Source organism: Ascaphus truei, chromosome 22 (genome assembly GCF_040206685.1).
Source record: "Ascaphus truei isolate aAscTru1 chromosome 22, aAscTru1.hap1, whole genome shotgun sequence".
Taxonomy (NCBI): Eukaryota; Metazoa; Chordata; class Amphibia; order Anura; family Ascaphidae; genus Ascaphus; species Ascaphus truei.
The window spans coordinates 8,638,097-8,662,015 of NC_134504.1; the positions used below are offsets into that span (position 1 = coordinate 8,638,097).

Sequence of the window (23,919 nt, forward strand, 5' to 3'; positions counted from 1 at the left end):
TCTCAAAAAGTCAGACTGAAGTATGTGTTGAAGGTCAGAGAGGCTATGGCTGTGTGCATATAGGATTGTGTCATCTGCATACATGTGTATTGAAGCTTCCTTACAAGCTGTTGGAAGATCATGAATGAACACTGAGAAGAGTAGGGGGCCCAGAACAGAGCCTTGCGGGACACCACAAGTGATATCCAGGGGGTTCGAGTTAGAGCCTGAGATGGACACATGTTGGGATCTACCTGATAGGTAGGACTGAAACCAGTTTAAAGCATGCTTCCCTATTCCAGAGCTCTGGAGTTTGTTAAGCAGGATAGCATGATCAACTGTGTCAAAAGCCTTTGCAAAATCTAGGAATACTGCACCAGTGAGTTGTCCCCGTTCCATTCCACACTGGATTTCATTGCAAACTTTTAGCAGGGTAGTTACGGTGGAGTGTTTGGGACGAAAGCCAGATTGGAATTGGCTAGGGAAAATTGACTTGGTGTAGAAATTGCTTAATTGGGAGTGGACACATTTTTCCATTACTTTGGATAGAATTGGGAGAAGGGAGATTGGCCTGTAGTTTGAGACAGTGTTTTTGTCCCCACTTTTGAAGATTGGGACAACTCTGGCAGTTTTCCAAGTCTTAGGGATATGGCCTGCAGACAGGATAGAGTTGACTATGGAAGCAATTGGTTTGGCAATGGCTGGGGAACCAAGTCGTAGGAACCTAGATTGTAGTAAGTCAGGTCCGCATTGGCTGTTTAGTTTTAGTTTGAGGAGCGCTTGTGTAATCTCCTCTTCAGATACTGGGCCAAATTGAAAATTGTGGGCAGGGTTGGGATGCGGTGGGGCTATGTGTGTACTCCCAGGGTGAGATTCAGATTTGTGGTTTGGGCTGCGTTTTGCTAATAAGTTAGTGGCACACCCCACAAAGTAATCATTGAATGCATTTGCAATGTCAGTGGGGTTTGTCAAAGTAATATCCCCCTTAGTGATGTTACTTGGTTGTTGATGGTTAGGAGGCTGGAATATATTGTAGATAACTTTCCAGAAGTTAGCTGGGTTTGATGTATTTTGGTGGAGATTGTCAGAGTAATATTGTGCTTTTGCATGCCTTGTTTGCCTTGGGCACATGTTCCACATGCATCTGTAGTGATTGAGATCCTTGGTAGTGCCAGTTACTTTGTAGCTTTTCCACAAGGTATCCCTGAGCTGGTAGAGTGCAATAAGGTCAGTTGTAACCCATGGAAGGTGGGCCCCCTGTACCCTTATTTTGCGTAGTGGAGCATGGGTATCGCAGAGTTTTAAGAACTCTGATTGGAAATAGTCAAGCGCAGAATCAGGGTCGGGAATTAAATCGAGTCTGTGCCATGGGCAGTTGGTAAGGTCATCCAGAAACTGTTGTGGGTTAAAGTTCTTAAATGTTCTGGTGAGGAGAACTCTAGGGCTTGAATGGGGCGGTTTAATTTTCCTTACACAGTACACTATTGCATGGTCACTGAAAATATCAGGAAGGATGCCAGAGGATTGGATTCTGCTGGGGTTTGAGGAGAGAATCCAGTCTAGCAAGGAATGGTTATGTGATTTCAGGTTTGTCCGTGTGGGTTGGGAAATGAGTTGTGATAGGTTAAGTGACTTGAGTTGTATCTGGATTTTGTGGTTTTTAGGGTCAAGCCAATTGAAGTTGAAATCCCCAAGAATTAGAAACAATGGTCCTGTCGTTTGGAATGTCATGTGAGGTCATTTATGACATGATGTATGATGACATCAGCAAAGCATGGGGGGAGTTAAGGTTGCTTGTCATACTTTTGGAGGGTTTGCTTACAAGCTTTAACTACACTTTGAAAAACACTGTTAATGTAATATGTATATTTAAGACTAGACTAACGCATATAGTTGTGTTGGGTTATGGCTTAATCACCCCACAAGCTAGGTTAGATAATTCACTCGCTCCAAGGAACTTATCCAAATGTTTTTGTTTTACTGACCAATAACAACCTAGACACACCAAAAAAGCGGACCTGCACTAGTAACCATCAGTCTTCAAAATCCAGGGGCAGCATGGAGGCGATGAGATGGTGACAACTCACGACGTCTACTACATAACATGTTTTTTATGCTTTTACAAATCGTACACAATATGAGTACGATTCCTTTCTTTTAATCAAAGTTTTTACTATTCAACCTGTACAATGGTTTCTATTTCTGTCTTTCACTGAGCCACCAATTATCTGACTCCCCTACACAAGGAGAACATCGCCACAGTCTTGGACCTACCTATTTTATACCTACTACACTGTGAGGGAGCACGGTGTGCATACTACACTGTGAGTAGGCCCTCTATATGAGCCAAAACATACATATGACCTACAACGATTACAAGACACCTGCACTTGGATGCCATTTTGTTTCTTCTTTCTCCTGTTGATTTTCTCCCATGCTTCCCCTGAATTTTGAAGACAATTTAATCTTAATAGGGACCAGTGAAGACAGCTGACACCAGAGGGTTTGAGCAGAGGTTAACAACTTAATTATTTTGTTTAATTATTTCACATATTCACTTTCACTGTGTGCACTATTTTTATTGAAAATATAGGCACAGTCACAGAAGCAACACAATATTATTGTCTTATCACTATTTTTCACTTTGTTCATTGATTCTATAAACACTTAATACGTGGATTCTGTGGGAGCGCCTATTTATCACATTGTTGTTTGTTGTTTCTAGTAACCATCAAATTCATATATAACAGTAATTATACAGCTAAATGCTACGGTGATGAGTGTCAATGCTTCTCTGAGGTACAAATAAATTATATAAACCAGAAAAGGTCATATACACAGATGTGATCAGAAACCTCAAGAGGCACTCGGAGAGTACCTCAACATATAAATCAATAATTTATTACATGACAATACAAATAAGCTAAACAATCCATAGACTATCCCAATAAATGCCTTGGGCAGTTTGAGTTTAGAAAGAAGAAAAACAGGTCTTTTAAAAATATATGTTAATTCTTGGTGTACCAGATTATTAAAATACTGAATGGTACTATTGTGTTGCTACGGGCAGCCTGGCAAGGAAATGAAAGGTTAAACCCACTGGTTGCCCTACCTGTCAAGAAAGCGGTTCTAAATTGTAGGCTTATGTGGACATTTTATTACAGTCAAAATGGCTGACACTGTGTATATTATGTCCCCCTATAAAATTGGGAAATATACTGTGTTTATTTTACCATTGGGATTTGTAAGACTCCATTGTGTGGTAGGCTGGTAATCTACTCAGCCCGGCCATCACACAATGGAGGTCTGAGCCATAAAATAATTTGTGTTAGGTGAGGAGATTGGGAACACTGTGGGAGTGGGAAGCGCCTGTACTCAGATCGGGGGAGCATATACTTCAAAAGCGGAACAATTGTTCATCACTGACCGAGGCGTCTTCCTCTACAGGAGATATCAGGCTGAAACTCGTGACCATGGCTTGGGTCCTAATCCCGCCGGCACATTTTCCATTGCTCAGTTTAAATTTCTCACCATCCTCTATGGGCTGTCCTAAAGCACTGTTACCTCCCATATATAAGGGATCTGTCCGAACATCCAGGATGACTGCTGACAGGAAGTGACATCTTCTCCGAAGCTACCACAGCCATCTTGCTTACTGGAAATCCCTGCCCTCGCAGGAAGTAAACCACATAGCAGGCAGCTGCTATCCAACTTTGCTTGTGCATAATACTTGTACCGTGTCCCGTCTGAGCTCTGCCTTGCCTTTATTTTTCCTGTCGCCTGTCTCGACCTTGGAACTGAATCTGACTACTCCTTGCCTAAATCGACCTCGGAACCGGACTGGACTACCCCTGCATCCCAGGCCTCTGATCCCAGGCCAAGGTCGGTGCATTACCCCCTACCTCTGCCCTGCAGGTCCGTATCCTGTCTTGCAGTCAGCAACGTTACACGAGCCTAGCTGAATAGCAACTGCCTGCTACTTAAAGGCCAGAGACAGTTGCTGGCAATGAGGTCCAAAGAGAGGCTTACTTCCTGTGAGAGCAGGGATTTTCAGGAAGCAAGACGGCCGTGGTAGCTTTGGAGATGATGTCATTTCCCGACAGCAGTCATCCTGGATGTTCGGACAGATCCCTTATACCATTGCACTGACTGGTTCATGTCAGGCAAGGTCCAATTAACATGACAGTATCAAGTTTCCTGCCTTTTTTATTACTGTGGTATTGCTATGATCCCAGTATATTGGCCAAAGCAAATGGTTTATCCCCCTGTATGAATCCTCTGGTGTTTGTGGAGACGGTCCTTCCGTGAAAAGCTTTTCCCACACTCAATACATCTGAAAGGTTTCATCCCTGTGTGAATCATCTGGTGCCTAGAGAGGTTTCTCTGATCAATGAATTGTTTCTCACACACCGAACATGTGTAAGGTTTCTTCCCTGTATGAATCATCTGGTGTGTGAGGAGATGGTCCTTCCGTGAAAAGCTTTTCCCACACTCTGTACATTTGTAAGGTTTTTCCCCTGTATGAATCATCTGGTGTTTGAGGAGGCTTCTCTTATCACCAAATTGTTTCTCACACACACTACATCTAAAAGGTTTAACCCCTGTATGAATCCTCTGGTGACTGGTGAGTTTGCTCCGATCAATGAATTGTTTCTCACACACTGGACATGTGTAAGGTTTCTCCCCTGTATGAATCCTCCGGTGTCTGAGGAGGCTTCTCTTATCACTGAATAGTTTCTTACACTCTGTACATGTGAAAGGTTTCTCCCCTGTATGAATCCTCTGGTGTTTGACAAGGCTTTTCTCTTCACTGAACTGTTTCTTACACTCTGTACATGTGTAAGGTTTCTCCCCTGTATGAATCCTCTGGTGTCTGAGGAGGCTTCTCTTATCACTGAATAGTTTCTCACACTCTGTACATGTGTACGGTTTCTCCCCTGTGTGAATCTTCTGGTGTGAGAGAAGATTGCTCTTCTGCGAAAAATGTTTTCCACACTCTGTACATGTGTAAGGTTTCTCCCCTGTATGAATCCTCTGGTGTGTGAGGAGGCTTCTCTCATCGCTGAATAGTTTCTCACACTCTGTACAGGTGTAAGGTTTCTCCACTATGTGAATCTTCTGGTGTGTGTGGAGTTGGTCCTTCCGTGAAAAGCTTTTCCCACACTCACTACATCTGAAAGGTTTGTTCCCTGTATGAATCCTCTGGTGTCTGAGGAGGCTTCTCTTTTCACTGAATTGTTTCTCACACTCTGTACATGTGTAACGTTTCTCCCCTGTGTGAATCCTCTGGTGTGATACAAGATTCCCTTTCAATGAAAAATGTTTCCCACAGTCTGTACAGGTAAAGGATTGCTTGCTAGTGTGGACACAAAGGTGTGTGGTCAAATCCATATTCAGTGAGAAGCTTTCCCCACACTTACAACAAATGAAAAGCGGAGTACTGCAGCTCCTTCTTGAATCGCTGTCGTATTTTTTGCTTGACCCCATCTTAGAGTCAGTCTGTGCTGTGAGCTGTACAAGGCCTGTAAATTGACCATCATGTGGCACTGGTTCCTTGCACATATTCAACATGTGGTAGGAATCATTGGTTTTCGGCACTTCAGCGCTGCAGGAAGTGGAGCAGCTTTTGGACATGCAAGAGCTCCAGTTCTGCTCCTCGTTCAGGCAGTTCTCTAAAAAAAAGTAAACAAAAAAGACAAAACATTTGAGCTCTCAATCTGTAAAGCAAATGAATAAAAAATACTTTGCAGAATCTACTTCATCACTACTTAATTAACAAAATGTTTTGTTTACTCTATAACCATGGCTTTAAAATAGTGGTCCTGGATATCCCAAACCCCCAAATGACTTTGGTGGTGTTCCCCAAAGACCGGCAATATGTTTCTGGCAGTTCACACAGCAAATTCATTTTGATAGTGTGACGGTGAAGAGTACGCAGGCCAGTAAATAAAGGTATTTGGCCCGGCTGGGTGCCCTTGAGCCCTATTGGGGAATTGTGATTGTCAGCTCTTCAACCCAATCATGGCATGTAACTGCATTTGTAATAAAAGGTGTATGCGTATTTTTACTATTCCAGGAGTGCCAACCAGCAGAGAGGTGCAGGGCGTGAGTTTTGGGGTGATTTTACGGTAAAATGTTGTCAGGGTGTGTTTGGATAGAAGGGGGCCAATGTTGCGGGTTACCCTGAAAGATGTACTCAGGAATCCCCCCAGATCCTTTGGACATGAGGAACACAGACCACCGGATAAAATCCTCCCTAGAAAGCAGTTGCAGCTCAGCGCTAAATCTCCCTACTTCAGCACAAACCAAGAACAGTAAGACTGGGCAGGGAATTGAATTACATTCAAAAGTCCCCGATATATGCCCAAAATAAAAACAGAATTAAGGGGGGGTTCAGTGTATCATTTGGCAAGGTTTCTCTGTATAAGTGGAAAATAAATGGTTTTAAAAGTACCCAAGGTATATATTTTGATTAAAGTAAGCTTCAAAGGCAATCCAGGATATGGAGGTGTTAACCATTTTGTTAGCAAGGGGGGGTAGAGGAAGAGAATTTCAATAATCCCTCCTGGCCAGTTTCAAAGGCAGACCAGGATATGGAAGTGTTAAACCTTTTGTTAGCAATGAAGAGAATTTCAAAGCCACCCTGGCAAACGGCTGCTCTGCCCAGACTGAGCGGTGCCAGATAGAGGGGACGGGCCTCTTATGCTAAGCAGCCAAGGTGCAAAGTTGGCACATGCCCAGAGCAGACTGAGAAGCCCCTCTGCCATGTTTGCAAAATAGTGGCAACTCCGTGATAGGGGGAAGAAATTATTCCCACGGAGTAGATTGACTGCGTGGGTTAAGTATAGGCCTGTTTAGTGCATAAAAAACCCTGCAGCCCATTGGGAAGCAGTTCCATCATGTAACAAGAATCATCATGCAGTGAAAGATCCATCCTGTAACCAGACTTAACATCGTAACTAGTAAATGTGTTTTTGTTGTAATTGTAAATCAAGCTGTGTATGTTCATTCTGTAAATAAATAACAATTTATTTTATCTCTTGCTTTGCTCAATCAAAGGATCCGGGTATTAAGGTGTTAAAAGCATTGGTCTCCCGTGACAGATAGACATATGTATTCATTCTATACGTGTACATTTACATACTCCAAATCATAATTTACATTGAACTTGTCCATGAGAAGTAAAGTTAAGGAAATCGTGGTCTATCATACTAGTGAGTTAGTGATATCAACACAATCTGACAGAAATATATAGTGTAAAGATAGGTGAGAGAAGTATAGATGGGCATCTAAACACGCCCAATTGCTCCATGTTGTGTCTTACATCGTGGATGAGGTTGAAATAAAGACGTATGTCCATCAAGTTCAACCTCTGCTATATTTAGACAACAGATACTCCATCCTATATTTTTATATTTACTATATATATTGATCCAGAATAAAGCAAACAAACAACCCAAGTGAAATATCATAAGAGGAAAAATACATTCCTTCCTGACTCCAAATAATGGCAATTAGATTTCTCCCTGGATCAACATCCTTTCCATGTTCACTTATTTGGTATATCCCTGTATACCTTTCATTTCATCACTTCATTTCTATTACATTGCACAGTCAGTCAGTCTCCATTGTCCACTCCTCAGGCGTTCAAACGGGGAACTGATTGTTAATGAAACCAGGGCGTGGTCTGACCGAGTGATTGGACCTATAGACGATGGGATTAACCCAGGGGTCTGGAACCTCTCAAGGAAGAGCCATTTATAAAAAAAAAAAAATATTTCCCTGAAATATTCAGAGAGCCGCAACACATTCATGAATATTACACCCCCACCAACATATACACACACACACACACACACACACACACACACACACACATTGTATACACACTAATAGGTACATACGACAAAATATATGGGGGAAACAAAATGCATCTCACAAAGGAGAGCACGCAAGGGGGGGGGAAGGAGAGCGCGCAAGGGAGGGGGGAAAGGAGAGCGCGCAAGGGGGGGGGAAAAGGAGAGCCCGCAAGGGGGGGGGAAAAGGAGAGCCCGCAAGGGGGGGGGGGAAAGGAGAGCCCGCAAGGGGAGGGGGGGAAAAGGAGAGCCCGCAAGGGGAGGGGGGGAAAAGGAGAGCGCGCAAGGGGGGGGGGGGGAAAGGAGAGCCCGCAAGTGGGGGGGGGGAAGGAGAGCGCGCAAGGGGGGGAGGGAGAAAGGAGAGCGCGCAAGGGGGGTGGGAGAAAGGAGAGCGCGCAAGGGGGGGGGGAGAAAGGAGAGCGCGCAAGGGGGGGAGAAAGGAGAGCGCGCAAGGGGGGGGAGAGAAAGGAGCGCGCGCAAGGGGGGGGGAGAAAGGAGCGCGCGCAAGGGGGGGGAGAAAGGAGAGCGCGCAAGGGGGGGGAGAAAGGAGAGCGCGCAAGGGGGGGGGAAAGGAGAGCGCGCAAGGGGGGAGGGGGAAAGGAGAGCGCGCAAGGGGGGGAGAAAGGAGAGCGCGCAAGGGGGGGGAGAAAGGAGAGCGCGCAAGGGGGGGGGAGAAAGGAGAGCGCCCAAGGGGGGGAGAAAGGAGAGCGCGCAAGGGGGGGGAGAAAGGAGAGCGCGCAGGGGGGGGGAAAGGAGAGTGCGCAAGGGGGGGGGAGAAAGGAGAGCGCGCAAGGGGGGGGGGGAGAAAGGAGAGCGCGCAAGGGGGGGGGAGAAAGGAGAGCGCCCAAGGGGGGGAGAAAGGAGAGCGCGCAAGGGGGGTGGGAGAAAGGAGAGCGCGCAAGGGGGGTGGGAGAAAGGAGAGCGCGCAAGGGGGGGGGAGAAAGGAGAGCGCGCAAGGGGGGGGGAGAAAGGAGAGCGCGCAAGGGGGGGGAGAGAAAGGAGCGCGCGCAAGGGGGGGGGGAGAAAGGAGAGCGCGCAAGGGGGGGGAGAAAGGAGAGCGTGCAAGGGGGGAGAAAGGAGAGCGCGCAAGGGGGGGGGGAAAGGAGAGAGCGCAAGGGGGAGGGGGAAAGGAGAGCGCGCAAGGGGGGGGAGAAAGGAGAGCGCGCAAGGGGGGGGAGAAAGGAGAGCGCGCAAGGGGGGGGAGAAAGGAGAGCGCGCAAGGGGGGGGGAGAAAGGAGAGAGCCCAAGGGGGGGAGAAAGGAGAGCGCGCAAGGGGGGGGAGAAAGGAGAGCGCGCAAGGGGGGGGAAAGGAGAGCGCGCAAGGGGGGGGGAGAAAGGAGAGCGCGCAAGGGGGGGGGAGAAAGGAGAGCGCGCAAGGGGGGGGGAGAAAGGAGAGCGCGAAAGGGGGGGGAGAAAGGAGAGCGTGCAAGGGGGGGGGGGAGAAAAGAGAGCGCGCAAGGGGGTGGGGGAGAAAGGAGAGCGCGCAAGGGGGGGGGGAGAAAGGAGAGCGCGCAAGGGGGGGGGGAGAAAGGAGAGCGCGCTGTTTTTCCAAATGCATTTCCAACCTTTATACTCGTGTGAGACATATTGCTCCTGTAACTCTGCTGCATGTGGTTTGTTCCAGAATAATCAGCAGGCCTAGGGGCTTCCTATGAGAGGCAATTAACCCTGAATATTCCCTAAAGGTGACCATACTACTTGTAACAAGATAACCTTTGATTACCCCAAAGTATGTTATGGTTCTCACCATTGACACTAAATGAATCTATTTCACTCTTTATTGAGGTCACTTGATCCTCAGCGTTTGGTTCTTCTTTCTCCGACTTAATCTCTAATCGCTCCGGTACAACCGTTGGAAAACCTGGCAATAAGAAAAGGAAAACCCATCATGTAAAGCTGGGATTTGGGGCTTTTCTTGTGATATCACCTTCTCTGATATTGGTATAATATAATACCCATCGTAAAGAAATGTTTTACTAGCCCTTCTGGCAGCGGGGGGGGGGGAGAGAAAGAGAGAGAAAGAAAAAGAGAGAGAGGAAGGAGAGAGTGCACGCAAGGGGGGGGGGGGGGGGGAAGGAGTGAGAGAGCCCTTGAAAAACTGTTCTGTTTTTCCAAATGTATTTCCAACCTTTATACTCGTGTGAGACATATTGCTCCTGTAACTCTGCTGCGTGGGGTTTGTTACAGAACAATCAGCAGGCCTAGGGGCTTCCTATGAGAGGCAATTAACCCTGAATATTCCCTAAAGGTGACCATACTACTTGTAACAAGATAACCTTTGATTACCACAAAGGATGTTATGGTTCTCATCATCAACAGCAAATGAATCTATTTCTCTCTTTATTGTGGTTAGATGAGCCTCAGTGTTTGGTTCTTCTTTCTCAGACTTAATCTCTAACGTCTCTGGTACAATCACTGGGAAACCTGGCAACAAGAAAAGGAAAATCCATCATGTAAAGCTGGGAGTGGGAACTCTTTCTGTGATATCACTATACAGAAATACTGTAGAAGAAGAAGACGAATGGCGCACAGCCAGAGAGCCAGGTGTAGGATAAAACTGCTATTCTTTATTCGTGCATGCAGGAAGACAGGTAACCCCCTTGGGGGACAAAAACAGGAACCTCCAGAAATACTGTATACTGATTCCTAAGGGGAGGGGATAGGTCATTTATTGTATTTTATTATTAGCCCAGAGTGATGAGTGCTGAAAACATGCTGGAGTTTATGGCGCTACCAATGTTCAAACCTCACTAATGATAACAATATTCTCAATATAACCTTAGACAAATCATGTGTTTGTTTGTTAATAAAACTTATAATTGTATCCATGCTTTAATGTTATTCTCCTCAATATTGTAGACATTTCAGTCCATTTTTAAAACAAATTGAATAGAAGACAAGTAAGGATACAAGGTTACTTACCACCAACATTAAATGAATCTATTTCTCTCTTTATTGGGTTCAGATGATCCTCAGCGTTTGATTCTTCTTTCTCCGACTTAATCTCTAATCGCTCCGGTACAACCGTTGGAAAACCTGGCAATAAGAAAAGGAAAACCCATCATGTAAAGCTGGAATTTGGGGCTGTTCTTGTGATTTCACCTTCTCTGATATTGGTATAATGTAATACCCGTCGTAAAGAAATGTTTTACTAGCCCTTCTGACAGAAAGTTGACAAATATAGTTGAAGACATATTACATTTTACCGGCTGGTAGATCTATAAAAACATAAGATTAATTAGTTTGGGAGTTTGACTCATGTTAGCTATGGCACACCTGTGAGCACGTGACCAGTATATGGGACAATGGTTAATACACACAGCTATCTAGCCAATTCACTTTTCTCCATGCATGATCCCTCAAACAAATATCTCCCCTCCATCCGTCCCAAAATACCATCTGACATGAAGGGCACACTTGTGAGCACGTGACATATGCAACCAGGGTTAACACACACCACTAACTAGCTGCCTCACCTTTCTCCTTCGCAAGGTACTTCAAATCAGTTCATATTTACTGTGACTCTGTTATAACATAAATTTAACCTGCTAATACCACCACCACCAGAAGAATGATTAAATGTACGTACAGAGTTTATGGTCTCTGATTATTAAGGAAACTGTATACCTAACCATACGCATTAACAGAGTGGGAGGAAACGCATATACAAGATGAAATGTCCAAATAATTGACATGGCGTCCTAAACAGTGGCTTTGGGATCTAGTCACATGGAGGCTGTGCAGCCAGGAAGCGCCCCTACCAGAGTTATCACTGGGCGATCCGTACCCAACCATCCCTACAGCTTTGACGTCAGATGCCCCGACGGACACGGAAGAGGAGAGACGAGCTCCACCAGCAGCCCACGAGTAGTGGAAGATAGAAAACTGAAGGGAGGCGGTGAGCGGAGCGGTGACCTTTCAATTCACTTATTGAGTGATATATGCCTGTATTTTACTTGCACATTGTAAGTGCGCATTTTGTATTTTTTACATAAAGATTTCGTTTATCAGTCTGATCTGCACTATGTAGTTCTTCCATTTCTCCCAACATCGCATCTCATCATCGGTTGTGCCATTGAGGGGAGTCCCTGTCAACACATATCCACCACACCTAACGGGTAGCAGCCCTTCTTGCAAGTGCCTTTTATTCATCTGCATCCTGTGAGTAGGCTGGGCATATGAGCCAAGCACATACAGAGTGCCTTATCTCAGATTTACATACATCTGCACTTATATTGTGTGTTTTGTTTGTCTTTTTTCCCTTACATGCTCCCCCTGGATTGTTTGAGAATTTTATTTATTATAACTACCATAACTGCTAACTGCAAAATAACCAGATATCCCCTCTGTGCAAATTTCAGAGTCCTCAAAATATATACAATACTCACTTAACGAGTGGGGATCCATGCTGGTAGTGGGCAGTGCTCCTCTGTCCATGCTGGTAGTGGGCAGTGCTCCTCTGTCCATGCTGGTAGTGGGCAGTGCTCCTCTGTCCATGCTGGTAGTGGGCAGTGTGCCTCTGAAGGTGCTCAGATAGGATGATCCTTGATTTAGATTTGGTGGATGCCAGCTGTACCTGTATAAAAGAGAAGAAATGTAATTAGTACAATCCGTTTTCTTGGACAAATATACAGCATTTAGTATAAGCTTTCAAGCCTAAAATTATTAAACACAAAACAATCCCAAAAGGAGTCAGAGAGACAGGGACACCAACACCCACATCTGGTCCATCCTCAAACAGGAACCTGAATTTCAAACACTATAAAATACTTTAATGGCTGAGGATTGCTATAACATAACCATCTAGTATAAAGAGTCAGGGATCAACAGCTATAAGAATAACAATGCCCTCCTAGTGCAACATAGTAACACACTGTACAGTGCTATAGTATAAATAAATAAAGCAGATACATCTGGTGCTCCCGTTTGGCATCAGAGAGACTTGTATGTATGTATGTATATGTATGTGTGTATGTATGTATGTGTGTATGTATGCATGTATGCATGTATGTATGTATGTATGTATGTGACCTGTGGGGAGAAAAGGGAAGGGATTTTAACCCCTGCTCTGCCTAAAATGATAGGTTGATAGTAGTGCTAAATAAAACGTATTATTTTATTAGAACGTGTACAAACACTAAACGACGATAGGTAGTTGGGCTAATAGTTAAAATGTTGCCAAAGTCTAGGTGGTGTCAATTCAGTGTAGGCGCCTTTCTGAGAGCATAATGCTGCTCTTTGGTTAAATAGGGGACCAAGATCAGTCATTCTAGTGGAATATAATGTTTGTTTTTTTTGCGTGTTCACTGGGTTAGTTCTTGTAATGTCTCCGAAGATTTATTCATATGAAGAAGTGGACTATATATTTGAAAATGTGCCTGATACCCTTATAGGTTAATCTAAGAATCCTAAAAGTATCTAGGTGTAAGTGGACCCTTTGAAAATCGTAGTATATTAAATTGTAGTATAATTGGGTTAAGCTTACAAAAAGTATTCTCCCTTAATAATGGGAATATAGGCATTTGTGTTGAAACCTTGCTATATGTGTGTGACAAGCCGATTTAAATTGCTGGATCCATGAATTTCAATTCTGTAGCCACTGAAAGGGTTAAAAGGATTCCCATACAAATATTCCCTAGGATATAATGTTCAGATAAGAGTGTATATATATCTCCATCAGGCAGTTATTTTAATGTACCGTTAGAAGTGTTACTTATGTTTTTTTATGCACACTTCATTTTCTCTGGGAAACATATGGTTACAAAATGCCTTTGAGATGCATCAGTTGGTCAGACCTCCCTGTGTATGGAGCCCCTTTGAGACAGTTATCCTATAACTTCACAGGCACAATATATAGCAATCCTGCCACAGTGACAGATATAACAGCCTGACACCCAAGTGACCATAGAGGATAACAGCCCAGGTATATCTGCAGGGTACCTTGCAGTTAGGAGGGGGGTCCCCGGCGGTTAGGGGGGCTCTGGTCTCTCCTCTGCTGCAGTCACAGATCCGGGTCACTGCTATTTTTCTAATGGTCTGATTTCTCAGGAAGTGGAAACACTGACTACATCCGGGTCACAGCTGTGTGTCCCACTGCGCATGCTCACACTAAGGGGATCATGGGAGTTGTAGTTTCTATAGACTTCATTACAGAATAAGTGTCACATACAGTGTAGCTTGGAAACATTTCTCTCACAGACAGGGCTGGGGCAGCACAGGCAGGGCTGGGGCAGCACAGGCAGGGCTGGGGCAGGACAGGCAGGGCTGGTATGTGTCTGGGAAGTGCAGGTTGCGCTGATTTTATCATTTCATTTATTTTCCAAGTTCCAGCTGAGACAATAACAAGCCCCCCTTCTCCCCACACAGAGAGACCCCCCCGCTCCCAACACAGAGCCCCCCCCCCCTGCCACCACACAGAGATCCCCCCCCCGCTCCCCACACAGAGACCCCCCCCCCCCCCTGCCTCCCCACACAGAGTCCCCCCTCTGCTCCCACACAGAGCCCCAGTTGGTATATGGGGACGGATTTCTCGGAGATATTGTTAATTTGAGGGACCTTTGTGAGGGTGAAAGTGGGACAGCTTTTGAACTTTGTATTAACCCTTGACCGTAGGCAGGTCATGTGCTCACAGGTGTGCCGTACGTGACATGGTTTAGACCAGGGGTGCGCAAGATTTTTTCAGGGTGACGCAGCGCTTACAGAGGCCCCACACTCTTCCCCTAAGCATTTAAATTAAATGCAGTGGATTGTACGCAAAGCCTCTGTTAGTTCCCTTACATTGTCGCTGATGGCTTTGGGTGACACGTCGCCATGGCAACGTGGCATCACGTGACCCGCAACGTAATTTAGCGGTGAAGGTAAGGGGGGAGGAAAGTTTACACACCCCTGGTTTAGACACGTGAGTTGCATCAATAGATTCAGCCGATCGTCACGGACGCAACGAGACTAATCACGACTGTCTTAATCCTAAATTTGAGTGACAAGTGGATATCTGTCCTTGCCACCTCTTACCCATGCAGTGCCTGGTCTCAGTACATGCCACTCTGTGCCACTAACACAGTAGATTAAATCACATGATTTTCCCATTTTTATTAAAGTCTTTGAATGAAAGCACACGCTGTGTGTCACCTCTCTCTGGAATGCACCAGCAATTATTCACAAATGTTTTGATTTTTTTGGAGGTTGCCAGTGTTTGGGGGACTGTTGGCCATATACATCAAGGGCTCATAAGAAATTATCCGCCTCTTCTGGGAATCTTAACCAAAATTGCTTCCCGTCTTTGCTCACCACTAATCGGAATAGGAAAGCCCATCTATAGCAGATCTCGTTATCTGAGGACCGCTGTGACTGGACGGTGGCTTCTTCTTGAGATTGTAGATCTGGAAAGATCTTGGAAACTCTGGATCATGGAGTCTTCAAAGTCCACACAATCTTGATTCCTGCAGCCTCTTATTATGTTCTCCTTAGTAGTGTAATAGTGTAGTTTGACTATTACGTCCCTGCATTTCTGAGGATCCGCGAATCTTGGACCTAAGGCTCAGTGCGCTCTGTCCATATACAGGTCACTTGTTAGAAAAGACGGAACTATTTGGGTAAATAGTTTTGTTAGATGGGGTTGCAACTCACCCGGATCAACTGCTTCCGGGATATTTCTTACTCTAAGGTTTTGCCTCCTTTCCCGATTTTCCAAATAATCGACGGTGTCATTCAGGTTCCTGATTTCGTCGTTAAGTCTCAATAGCTCGTCTTCCATTGCGCCCTGACTGCAGGGATTCTTTGAATTTATTTTCCAGCTGCACTGTTCGTTCTGTCAAGGAAGTCATATCTGCCTTAAATTGAGCAACAGCCTTATCAAGAGCCATTTGAAAGACACCCTGCATCTCTTTAAAAAATCTTTTAAAGCCTTTGAGGGGATTTGGGAATGTTCTCCTGTCTCTTGTTCTGTGTCGATAAAGTTTCCCCCTTGTTGTTGTGGCTGATCCTGTGCACGCGTGGACGCCATCTTGGATTTCGGTAACCGGAGATGCCGTTTTCAAGAGTTAATGGGACACTGAAGGGGTCGGTAGCTTCTTATTTTTTTTAGGGGGAGGCATCCCTGTAGGTTACGCTGGCGGGGGGGAGGTCTTCTCAAGAAATGTCAACCGATTTGGAGGGCTAAATCATCCGCAATCGTAGCGGAGTCCACGGAGCTGCTTCAGAGTGCTCCCATCCTCCTTTATGCTGCATGCGTGCCCCCCTATATTGTATTTTTAAACCCAAACCGTACCTTCATTAACCCCTCAAGCACCAGATGGACGGAAATACATTGTCATGAGAGAGAGGATTTAGCCCAGGATTAAAGGGGTTACACCCCATTTGGCCACCCTCTACTCTCACCTGGGAAGCAAGGGGTTAACTGGACTGAGGTCCAGCAATGTTTTTTTTTACCTTGCTTCAGTATCCAAATGTTTATTCCCCTGTGTAACTGTAATGTCTCATCCTGGTGTTTGCACTCACACATACACTAGGGTTGATGCGGGAGGGAAGGGGTTAATGTTGATTTAGTGAAAAGCAGAGATTCATTTTTAAAGGGACGAATCCTGTATTTTAAAAATGTGTTAAAGTGCATTTCTGTAACTCCGGTTCGGGAGGTCTCAGAGAGTTGAAATTTGGCCAATATGTAGGGTCACTGTAGGCTTTAAAAACTGGAAGATTTCAACCCACTGGACCCCCCAGGACGGAACTTATTAATATGTGTGTAGATATTAAAGTGTATATGGGATTTTGGATCTGCTCTGAAAATGCAGACTCCATCTGCTATGCTAAATAGGGCAGGAAGGGCATCCTGAAGAATTAGCATAGCCCTGTGATCAAAAGGTAACTGCCCTGATTGTTTACACTAGGGCCAGGAACAACGGAATTGAGTGTTTTCCAAGTGGCCCAGTTCACACCTGCAGGGGAAGGAAAATCTCCTTCAAATAGATTTTTCTAGCCAGCTCAGCGCCTAGGTTGTAAGAGAGGGGGTTGAAATGGTATTAAAACCAGAGTCCTTCCTTACTCAAATGTCTTCATGTATAGTCTTCATGATCTTCATGTATTGCTGTGATGTCTACATCTGAACCTGAATTATGGAAGAAATGGCCCATCCTGTATCCTGATGGCTTTTCTTGTCCAAACCTTTAAGTAAGTGCCTATATTTTGTCTGTTATTTGTATAATCTGTTGTGTTCACCTTTTTCAAGGAATAAATTATATTTTATCATATCTAAGCCTCGTTCAGTTCAACCCAGTTATATTTTGGTGTGTATTATTAATAGCCTGTTTCAAAGCTACCGTCACATACATATCTAATGATATTATCATGACATGGACATTAACCCCTTACCTCCCAGTGATACAGGGGGGGAGAGGGGTTGGAGGGGGAGTGAGGGTCGGGAGGGGAGACAGAGTAAGAGGTGGCTGTGAGAGAGGTAAGGGGGAAAGGGGTGGGGGGAGAGAGGGAGGTAGTAGAGATAGAGAGAGGGAGGTGAGGTGGGGAGATAGAGGTGAGGGGGACATGATCTTTATCAATGTTAACGATCTGTTATTTTCCTCTTTGATATTCTTCTTCATGTTTATTAAGCTCCATGATAATCATGAAGTGAGGGCTGGACTTCATCTCTCAAAACCTGGATGATGTGAAGACGCTGCATGCGTCATGACAACAACACGACTCAGCTGAAGCGATTTGCGCACTCCGGACTCTGCATTATCTTCTCATTATACGACACAGTGGCGCACCTTGTGGGATTCAGAGGCTTTGGCTCCTAAAACAGTGGGGCGATCGAACTCCTGAGCCCATCAATGATCTCTATATTGAACTAGAAGCCGCAGTTGCGTTTGCATAGATTAACTGATAGTACACCAATAATAGAAAAAGGTAACAGTGGTGCTCCCTCAAAAATAGCACAATGTGATTAAGAAACCCAAATGGAGGGCGAGGGCTGAAATGGAGATGATAAATAAAACCAAAATGAAAAAAAAAAAAAAACACAAATGATACTGGCCCTAGTGTTGCTGCAACTCAATCGAACAGGATCATCCCTTAATCCTTGGTATAGGTACAGATGGCGGGGTGATGAGCGCATACAAAAGAAAAAAAAGAGAAAAGACCAATGTACACAAGTGACTGCTTGTGAGGGGGGAGGGAGGGGGGGAGGGAGGAGAGTGATGGACTAATAAATATTTAATAGCTACTCACACGGGCACGTGAGCAAAATCACTCAGCGTTGTCTTTATGTGCGACTAGCTGGTATACCCGGCGTTGCATGGGCGTGGAAGGGCAGGGGGTATGGAGTGGAAGGGCGTGGGGGGGGGCGTGGAAGGGCGGAGGAGGGGAGGGGCGGGGAGGGCAAAGGGCAGGGAGGGGCAGGGGGGCAAAGGGCAGGGAGGGGCGGGGGGGGGGAAAGAGCAGGGAGGGGCGGGGGGGGGCAAAGGGCAGGGAGGGACAGGGGGGGCAAAGGGCAGGGAGGGGCAGGGGGGGCAAAGGGCAGGGGGGGCAAAGGGCAGGGAGGGGCGGGGGGGCAAAGGGCAGGGAGGGGCGGGGGGGCAAAGGGCAGGGAGGGGCGGGGGGGGGCAAAGGGCAGGGAGGGGCGGGGGGGCAAAGGGCAGGGAGGGGCGGGGGGGGGCAAAGAGCAGGGAAAGGCGGGGGGGGGGCAAAGGGCAGGCAGGGGCAGGGGGGCAAAGGGCAGGGGGGGCAAAGGGCAGGGAGGGGCGGGGGGGCAAAGGGCAGGGAGGGGCGGGGGGGCAAAGGGCAGGGAGGGGCGGGGGGGGGCAAAGGGCAGGGAGGGGCGGGGGGGGGCAAAGGGCAGGGAGGGGCGGGGGGGGGCAAAGGGCAGGGAGGGGCGGGGGGGGGCAAAGGGCAGGGAGGGGCGGGGGGGGGCAAAGAGCAGGGAAAGGCGGGGGGGGGCAAAGGGCAGGCAGGGGCAGGGGGGCAAAGGGCAGGGAGGGGCGGGGGGGGGCAAAGGGCAGGGAGGGGCGGGGGGGGCAAAGGGCAGGGAGGGGCGGGGGGGGCAAAGGGCAGGGAGGGGCGGGGGGGCAAAGGGCAGGGAGGGGCGGGGGGGGCAAAGGGCAGGGAGGGGCGGGGGGGGCAAAGGGCAGGGAGGGGCGGGGGGGCAAAGGGCAGGGAGGGGCGGGGGGGCAAAGGGCAGGGAGGGGCGGGGGGGCAAAGGGCAGGGAGGGGTGGGAGGGGCAAAGGGCAGGGAGGGGTGGGGGGGGCAAAGGGCAGGGAGGGGTGGGGGGGGCAAAGGGCAGGGAGGGGCGGGGGGGGCAAAGGGCAGGGAGGAGGGGCAAAGGGCAGGGAGGAGGGGCAAAGGGCAGGGAGGGGGGGCAAAGGGTGGGGGGGGCAAAGGGTGGGGGGGGCAAAGGGCGGGGGGGGCAAAGGGCGGGGGGGGCAAAGGGCGGGGGGGCAAAGGGCGGGGGGGCAAAGGGCAGGGAGGAGGGGCAAAGGGCAGGGAGGGGGGGCAAAGGGCAGGGAGGGGCAGGGGGGGCAAAGGGCAGGGAGGGGCGGGGGGGGCAAAGGGCAGGGAGGAGGGGCAAAGGGCAGGGAGGGGGGGCAAAGGGCAGGGAGGGGCGGCAAAGGGTGGGGGGGGCAAAGGGCGGGGGGGGCAAAGGGCAGGGAGGGGCGGGGGGGCAAAGGGCAGGGAGGGGGGCAAAGGGCAGGGAGGGGCAGGGGGGGCAAAGGGCAGGGAGGGGTGGGGGGGCAAAGGGCAGGGATGGGTGGGGGGGTAAAGGGCAGGGAGGGGTGGGGGGGCAAAGGGCAGGGAGGGGCGGGGGGGCAAAGGGCAGGGAGAGGTGGGGGGGGCAAAGGGCAGGGAGGGGTGGGGCAAAGGGCAGGGTGGGAGGGGGGCAAAGGGCAGGGAGGGGGGGCAAAGGGCAGGGAGGGGGGGGCAAAGGGCAGGGAGGGGGGGGGCAAAAGGCAGGGAGGGGCGGGTGGGGGGGGCAAAGGGCAGGGAGGGGCAGGGGGGCAAAGGGCAGGGAGGGGCGGGGGGCAAAGGGCAGGGGGGCTAAGGACAGGGAGGGGCAAGAGGGCAGGGAGAGGGGAGGGGGGCAAGAGGGCAGGGGGCAGAGGGGCAAAGGGCAGGGGGGCAAAAGGCAGGGGGAAAAGGGCAGGGGGAGGGCAGGGTTTAAAAGGGCAGGGGTCAAAGGGCAGGGGTCAAAGGGCAGGGGGCAAAGGGCAGGGGGCAAAGGGCAGGGGGAGGGAGGGCAGGGGGCAAAGGGCAAGGGGCAAGGGCAGGGGGAGGGAGGGCAGGGGGCAAGGGCAGGGGGAGGGAGGGCAGGGGGCAAGGGCAGAGGGAGGGAGGGCAGGGGGCAAGGGCAGAGGGAGGGAGGGCAGGGGGGAGGGAGGGAAGGGGGCAAAGGGCATTGGGAGGGAGGGCAGGGGGCAAAGGGCATTGGGAGGGAGGGCAGGGGGCAAAGGGCATTGGGGAGGGAGGGCAGGGGGCAAAGGGCATTGGGAGGGAGGGCAGGGGGAGGGAGGAGAGGGGGGGCAAAGTGCTGAGTATACAACTGAACTGTGGTGAAATCTTGGAACAACATATCTACCTGTAAAAACAACATGTCTGTTCTTTTTAACCTGACATTAAATTAACTCCATAAAGAGCAGTAAAAAGGGGAATAATGACTTTTGGAAACACCTAGAGCACATCCTGACCCTACTCGTAAAGTATACTACACTTAGAAGAGTATATTTAACAGGAAAGTTGTATCTTTTTGCACTTGCCACCTTCATCATACATTCCTTCACTCTCTCATAAATACGACTACATGCCTTTTTATTATCACAGCGAAAGGTGCTGAGTGTTTGCGCTATTGAACGTTTGGGAAAGCAAATATAAAAGATAACACTACAAGATGAATAATTTATAGTTAAGACACTAGTAAAGTATTCAAATATTTGCAATCCTAGAAATATTGTATTGGTAATTTAAAGTATATACTGTAATTAGAGTACCCTACAAAGTCCATATTCTATACATTAGAATTGCCATTACAACGGGACGCTACGTGACGTCATGACGCTATACAGTGTCACGTTGCCAACATGGCACCATGTGATCCACGCGGCCATGTTCACTGCTATTGGAAGGGGAGTTGCAGCAGGATCTCGGGAGACGCCGCAAGGGAATTTTTTACATTTTCTCCGGGTTGGCCTTCAGTAGAAGGTGGCAACCCTGCCTGGGACAAGATTTCTTCCCCATCCTTAATTTACAAATGCTTTCAATGTCTGCCCCTCACTGCTTTCATCACTCTCATTCATCCACCCCTCATCCCACCCCTCATCCTTTAATGCCACTCCGTTAAAAAAAAAAAAAAAAAGGAATTGTCAAACAATATGTTAGGTATTTTTAAAATTTTATTTATGAAACGCGCAGATTTATTTATTGTTTTAAATAACATTATTGAAGCAGGGGGTCCCGGAGCTGAATCGCATTAATTTCAGTCCCCGCTTCCCGAGTTAAAGGCTACCTACCGGGCTGCACCAGTCTGGAAGAGATGTGCAGTGAGAGTAGACAGAATCAGTCACTCTCTCCGTGCACATCTAACAGGCGAACATGTGGATTTTTTTTTTATTCCAGATTTTTAGAACAGTAAACATTCAACACAGTATAATACAATACAAAACAATTGACATTTTAAATGATAAAAACATACAACCACAAAACAAGTAAAAATTAGATTCAAATAAAATCTAAAAACATATCAAACCCATATTTAATAGTCCCAGTTGTAGGCATTATTCCCAACATGACAGATATTTCCTCTTAAATCTTTTCACACTATACTGTTACCAATAAACTCTGACCATGGCCGCCAGAGCTCAAATTTTAACCTTGTATCAGTTCTTATATAGGATAATAAACACACAGATACCCAACAAGCTCTGAGAAACCCAACAATTACCACACACAATGTATATATGTCTATATACACACATATATATATATATATATACACATATATATATGTATACACACACATACATACATATATATGGGAGTCTGTTGAGGGGGGCCCCTACCTTCTTTTTCTTGACATGAGGCTTTGGCCTACAGTTTGCCCGTGACACATACCTACTAAGTGGTGATGTATACAATATATTGTTGCTTGTATTATCCTTGTCTCCACTCCATACAACCTTTCATTTAGATTGTGTGGCGATTACCCACTTGTACATGTACCTATCTCAAGTGTGTGTACCTGCTTTCACAGGTGTGCTTTTACAGAGCTCCCTGTGGTTTTTGTGTGTCAGATTTGGCTTTATGGTTAGACCCTTGCCTCAAGGTTTATATACTTGGTAGAGTTGAGTCCCCCTCATCTTTTAACTTTATCCCCTGAATAAAATCTTTGTTTACACTTGCCTGGTATGTCCGTGTGCTTTTTATAAGGTTGCTTTCTCTGTTGATTCAATATTACTTCATCCTTTAGCACCACTGAGTATTATTTTCATTACTTACTAACAGTTTTGTGGACACCAGTGATTTTTAGTGTTGAGCGATATTTCTGTGTGTGTTATCATATGTATATGTATATGTATGTGTGTCAGAAGGAGTGCTAGTGGACTTCATTGCCAGCAACTGCCTCTGGCCTTTAAGTAGCAGGCAGTTGCTATCCAACTTTGCTTGTGCATAATACTTGTACCATGTCCTGTCTGAGCTCTGCCTTGCCTTTGTTTTGCCTGCCGCCTGTCTCGACCTTGGAACTGAATCTGACTACCCCATGTCTGCCTCGACCTCCGAACTGGACCGAACTACCCCATGCCTACCGTCTGCCTTGGAACCGGACCTTTCTAACCCTGCATCCCAGGCCAAGGTCTTTGTATGACTCCCTACCTCTGCCCTGCAAGTCCTTATCCTGTCCTGCAGTCAGCAACATTACACGAGCCAAGTTGGATAGCAACTGCCTGCTACTTAAAGGCCAGAGGCAGTTGTTGGCAATGAGGTCCAAAGCGAGGCTTACTTCCTGTGAGGGCGGGGATATGCAGGAAGCAAGATGGCCGTAGTAGCTTCGGAGTTAATGTCACTTCCCGACAGCAGTCATCCTGGATGTACGAACAGATCCCTTATACCATAGCACTGACTGGACTATGACAGAAAGGGTCTTCTGTGACAATTAACATGACAGTATCAAGTTACCTGCCTTTTTTATTACTGTGGTATTGCTAAGCTACCAGTATATTGGCCAACCCTACTCTAAACAAGCAAATGGTTTATCCCCTGTATGAATCCTCTGGTGTTTGACAAGGCTTTTCTTTTCACTGAATTGTTTCTTACACTCTGTACATGTGAAAGGTTTCTCCCCTGTATGAATCCTCTGGTGTTTGACAAGGCTTTTCTTTTCAATGAATTGTTTATCACACTCTGTACACGTGAAAGGTTTCTCCCCTATGTGAATCTTCTGGTGTCTTTGGAGATACTCCTTCTCTGAAAAGCTTTTCCCACACTCACTACATCTGAAAGGTTTCACCCCTGTGTGAGTCCTCTGGTGCCTGCAGAAATTTCTCTGAACAAGGAATTGTTTCTCACACACCGAACATGTGTAAGGTTTCTCCCCTGTATGAATCCTCTGATGTGTGAGGAGATAGTACTTCTGTGAATAGCTTTTCCCACACTCTTTACATGTGAAAGGTTTCTCCCCTGTATGAAACATCTGGTGTTTGAGGAGGTTTCCCTTATCACCAAATTGTTTCTCACACTCGGTACATTTAAAAGGTTTAACCCCTGTGTGAATCCTCTGGTGACGGGAGAGCTTGCTCAAATACATGAATTGTTTCCCACACACCGGACATGTGTAAGATTTCTCCCCCGTGTGAATCTTCTGGTGTGAGAGAAGACCGCCCTTGTGTGAAAACCTTATTCCACACTCTCTGCATGTGTAAGGTTTCTCCCCGGTGTGAAACTTCTGGTGCGAGAGGAGATGGTCCTTCCGTGAAAAGTTTTTTCCACACTCACTACATCTGAAAGGTTTCACCCCTGTGTGAATCCACTGGTGCTTGGAGAGGCGGCTCTGATCAATGAATTGTTTCTCACACACCGAACATGTGTAAGGTTTCTCCCCTGTGTGAATCC

The 23,919-nt window shown here is 47.4% G+C and overlaps 2 protein-coding genes across 2 annotated transcripts in view; one reads left to right on the forward strand and one right to left on the reverse strand.

Annotated features, from left to right (window-relative positions):
• Window positions 1–23,919, forward strand: part of LOC142472728 (uncharacterized) — a 313,204-nt gene that overhangs the window by 27,355 nt on the left and 261,930 nt on the right. The gene's annotated exons all lie outside the window — the stretch shown is intronic.
• The window catches only part of LOC142472588 (uncharacterized), a 57,327-nt gene continuing 35,949 nt past the window's right edge, over window positions 2,542–23,919 (reverse strand). The window contains 6 exon segments of the mRNA XM_075579657.1: window positions 2,542–5,651; window positions 9,583–9,696; window positions 10,122–10,259; window positions 10,758–10,871; window positions 12,224–12,411; window positions 23,043–23,919. The exon segment at window positions 23,043–23,919 is cut by the window's right edge and continues 387 nt beyond it. Coding sequence (XP_075435772.1) covers window positions 4,237–5,651; window positions 9,583–9,696; window positions 10,122–10,259; window positions 10,758–10,871; window positions 12,224–12,411; window positions 23,043–23,919 — 2,846 coding nt within the window. The 3' untranslated portion in view covers window positions 2,542–4,236.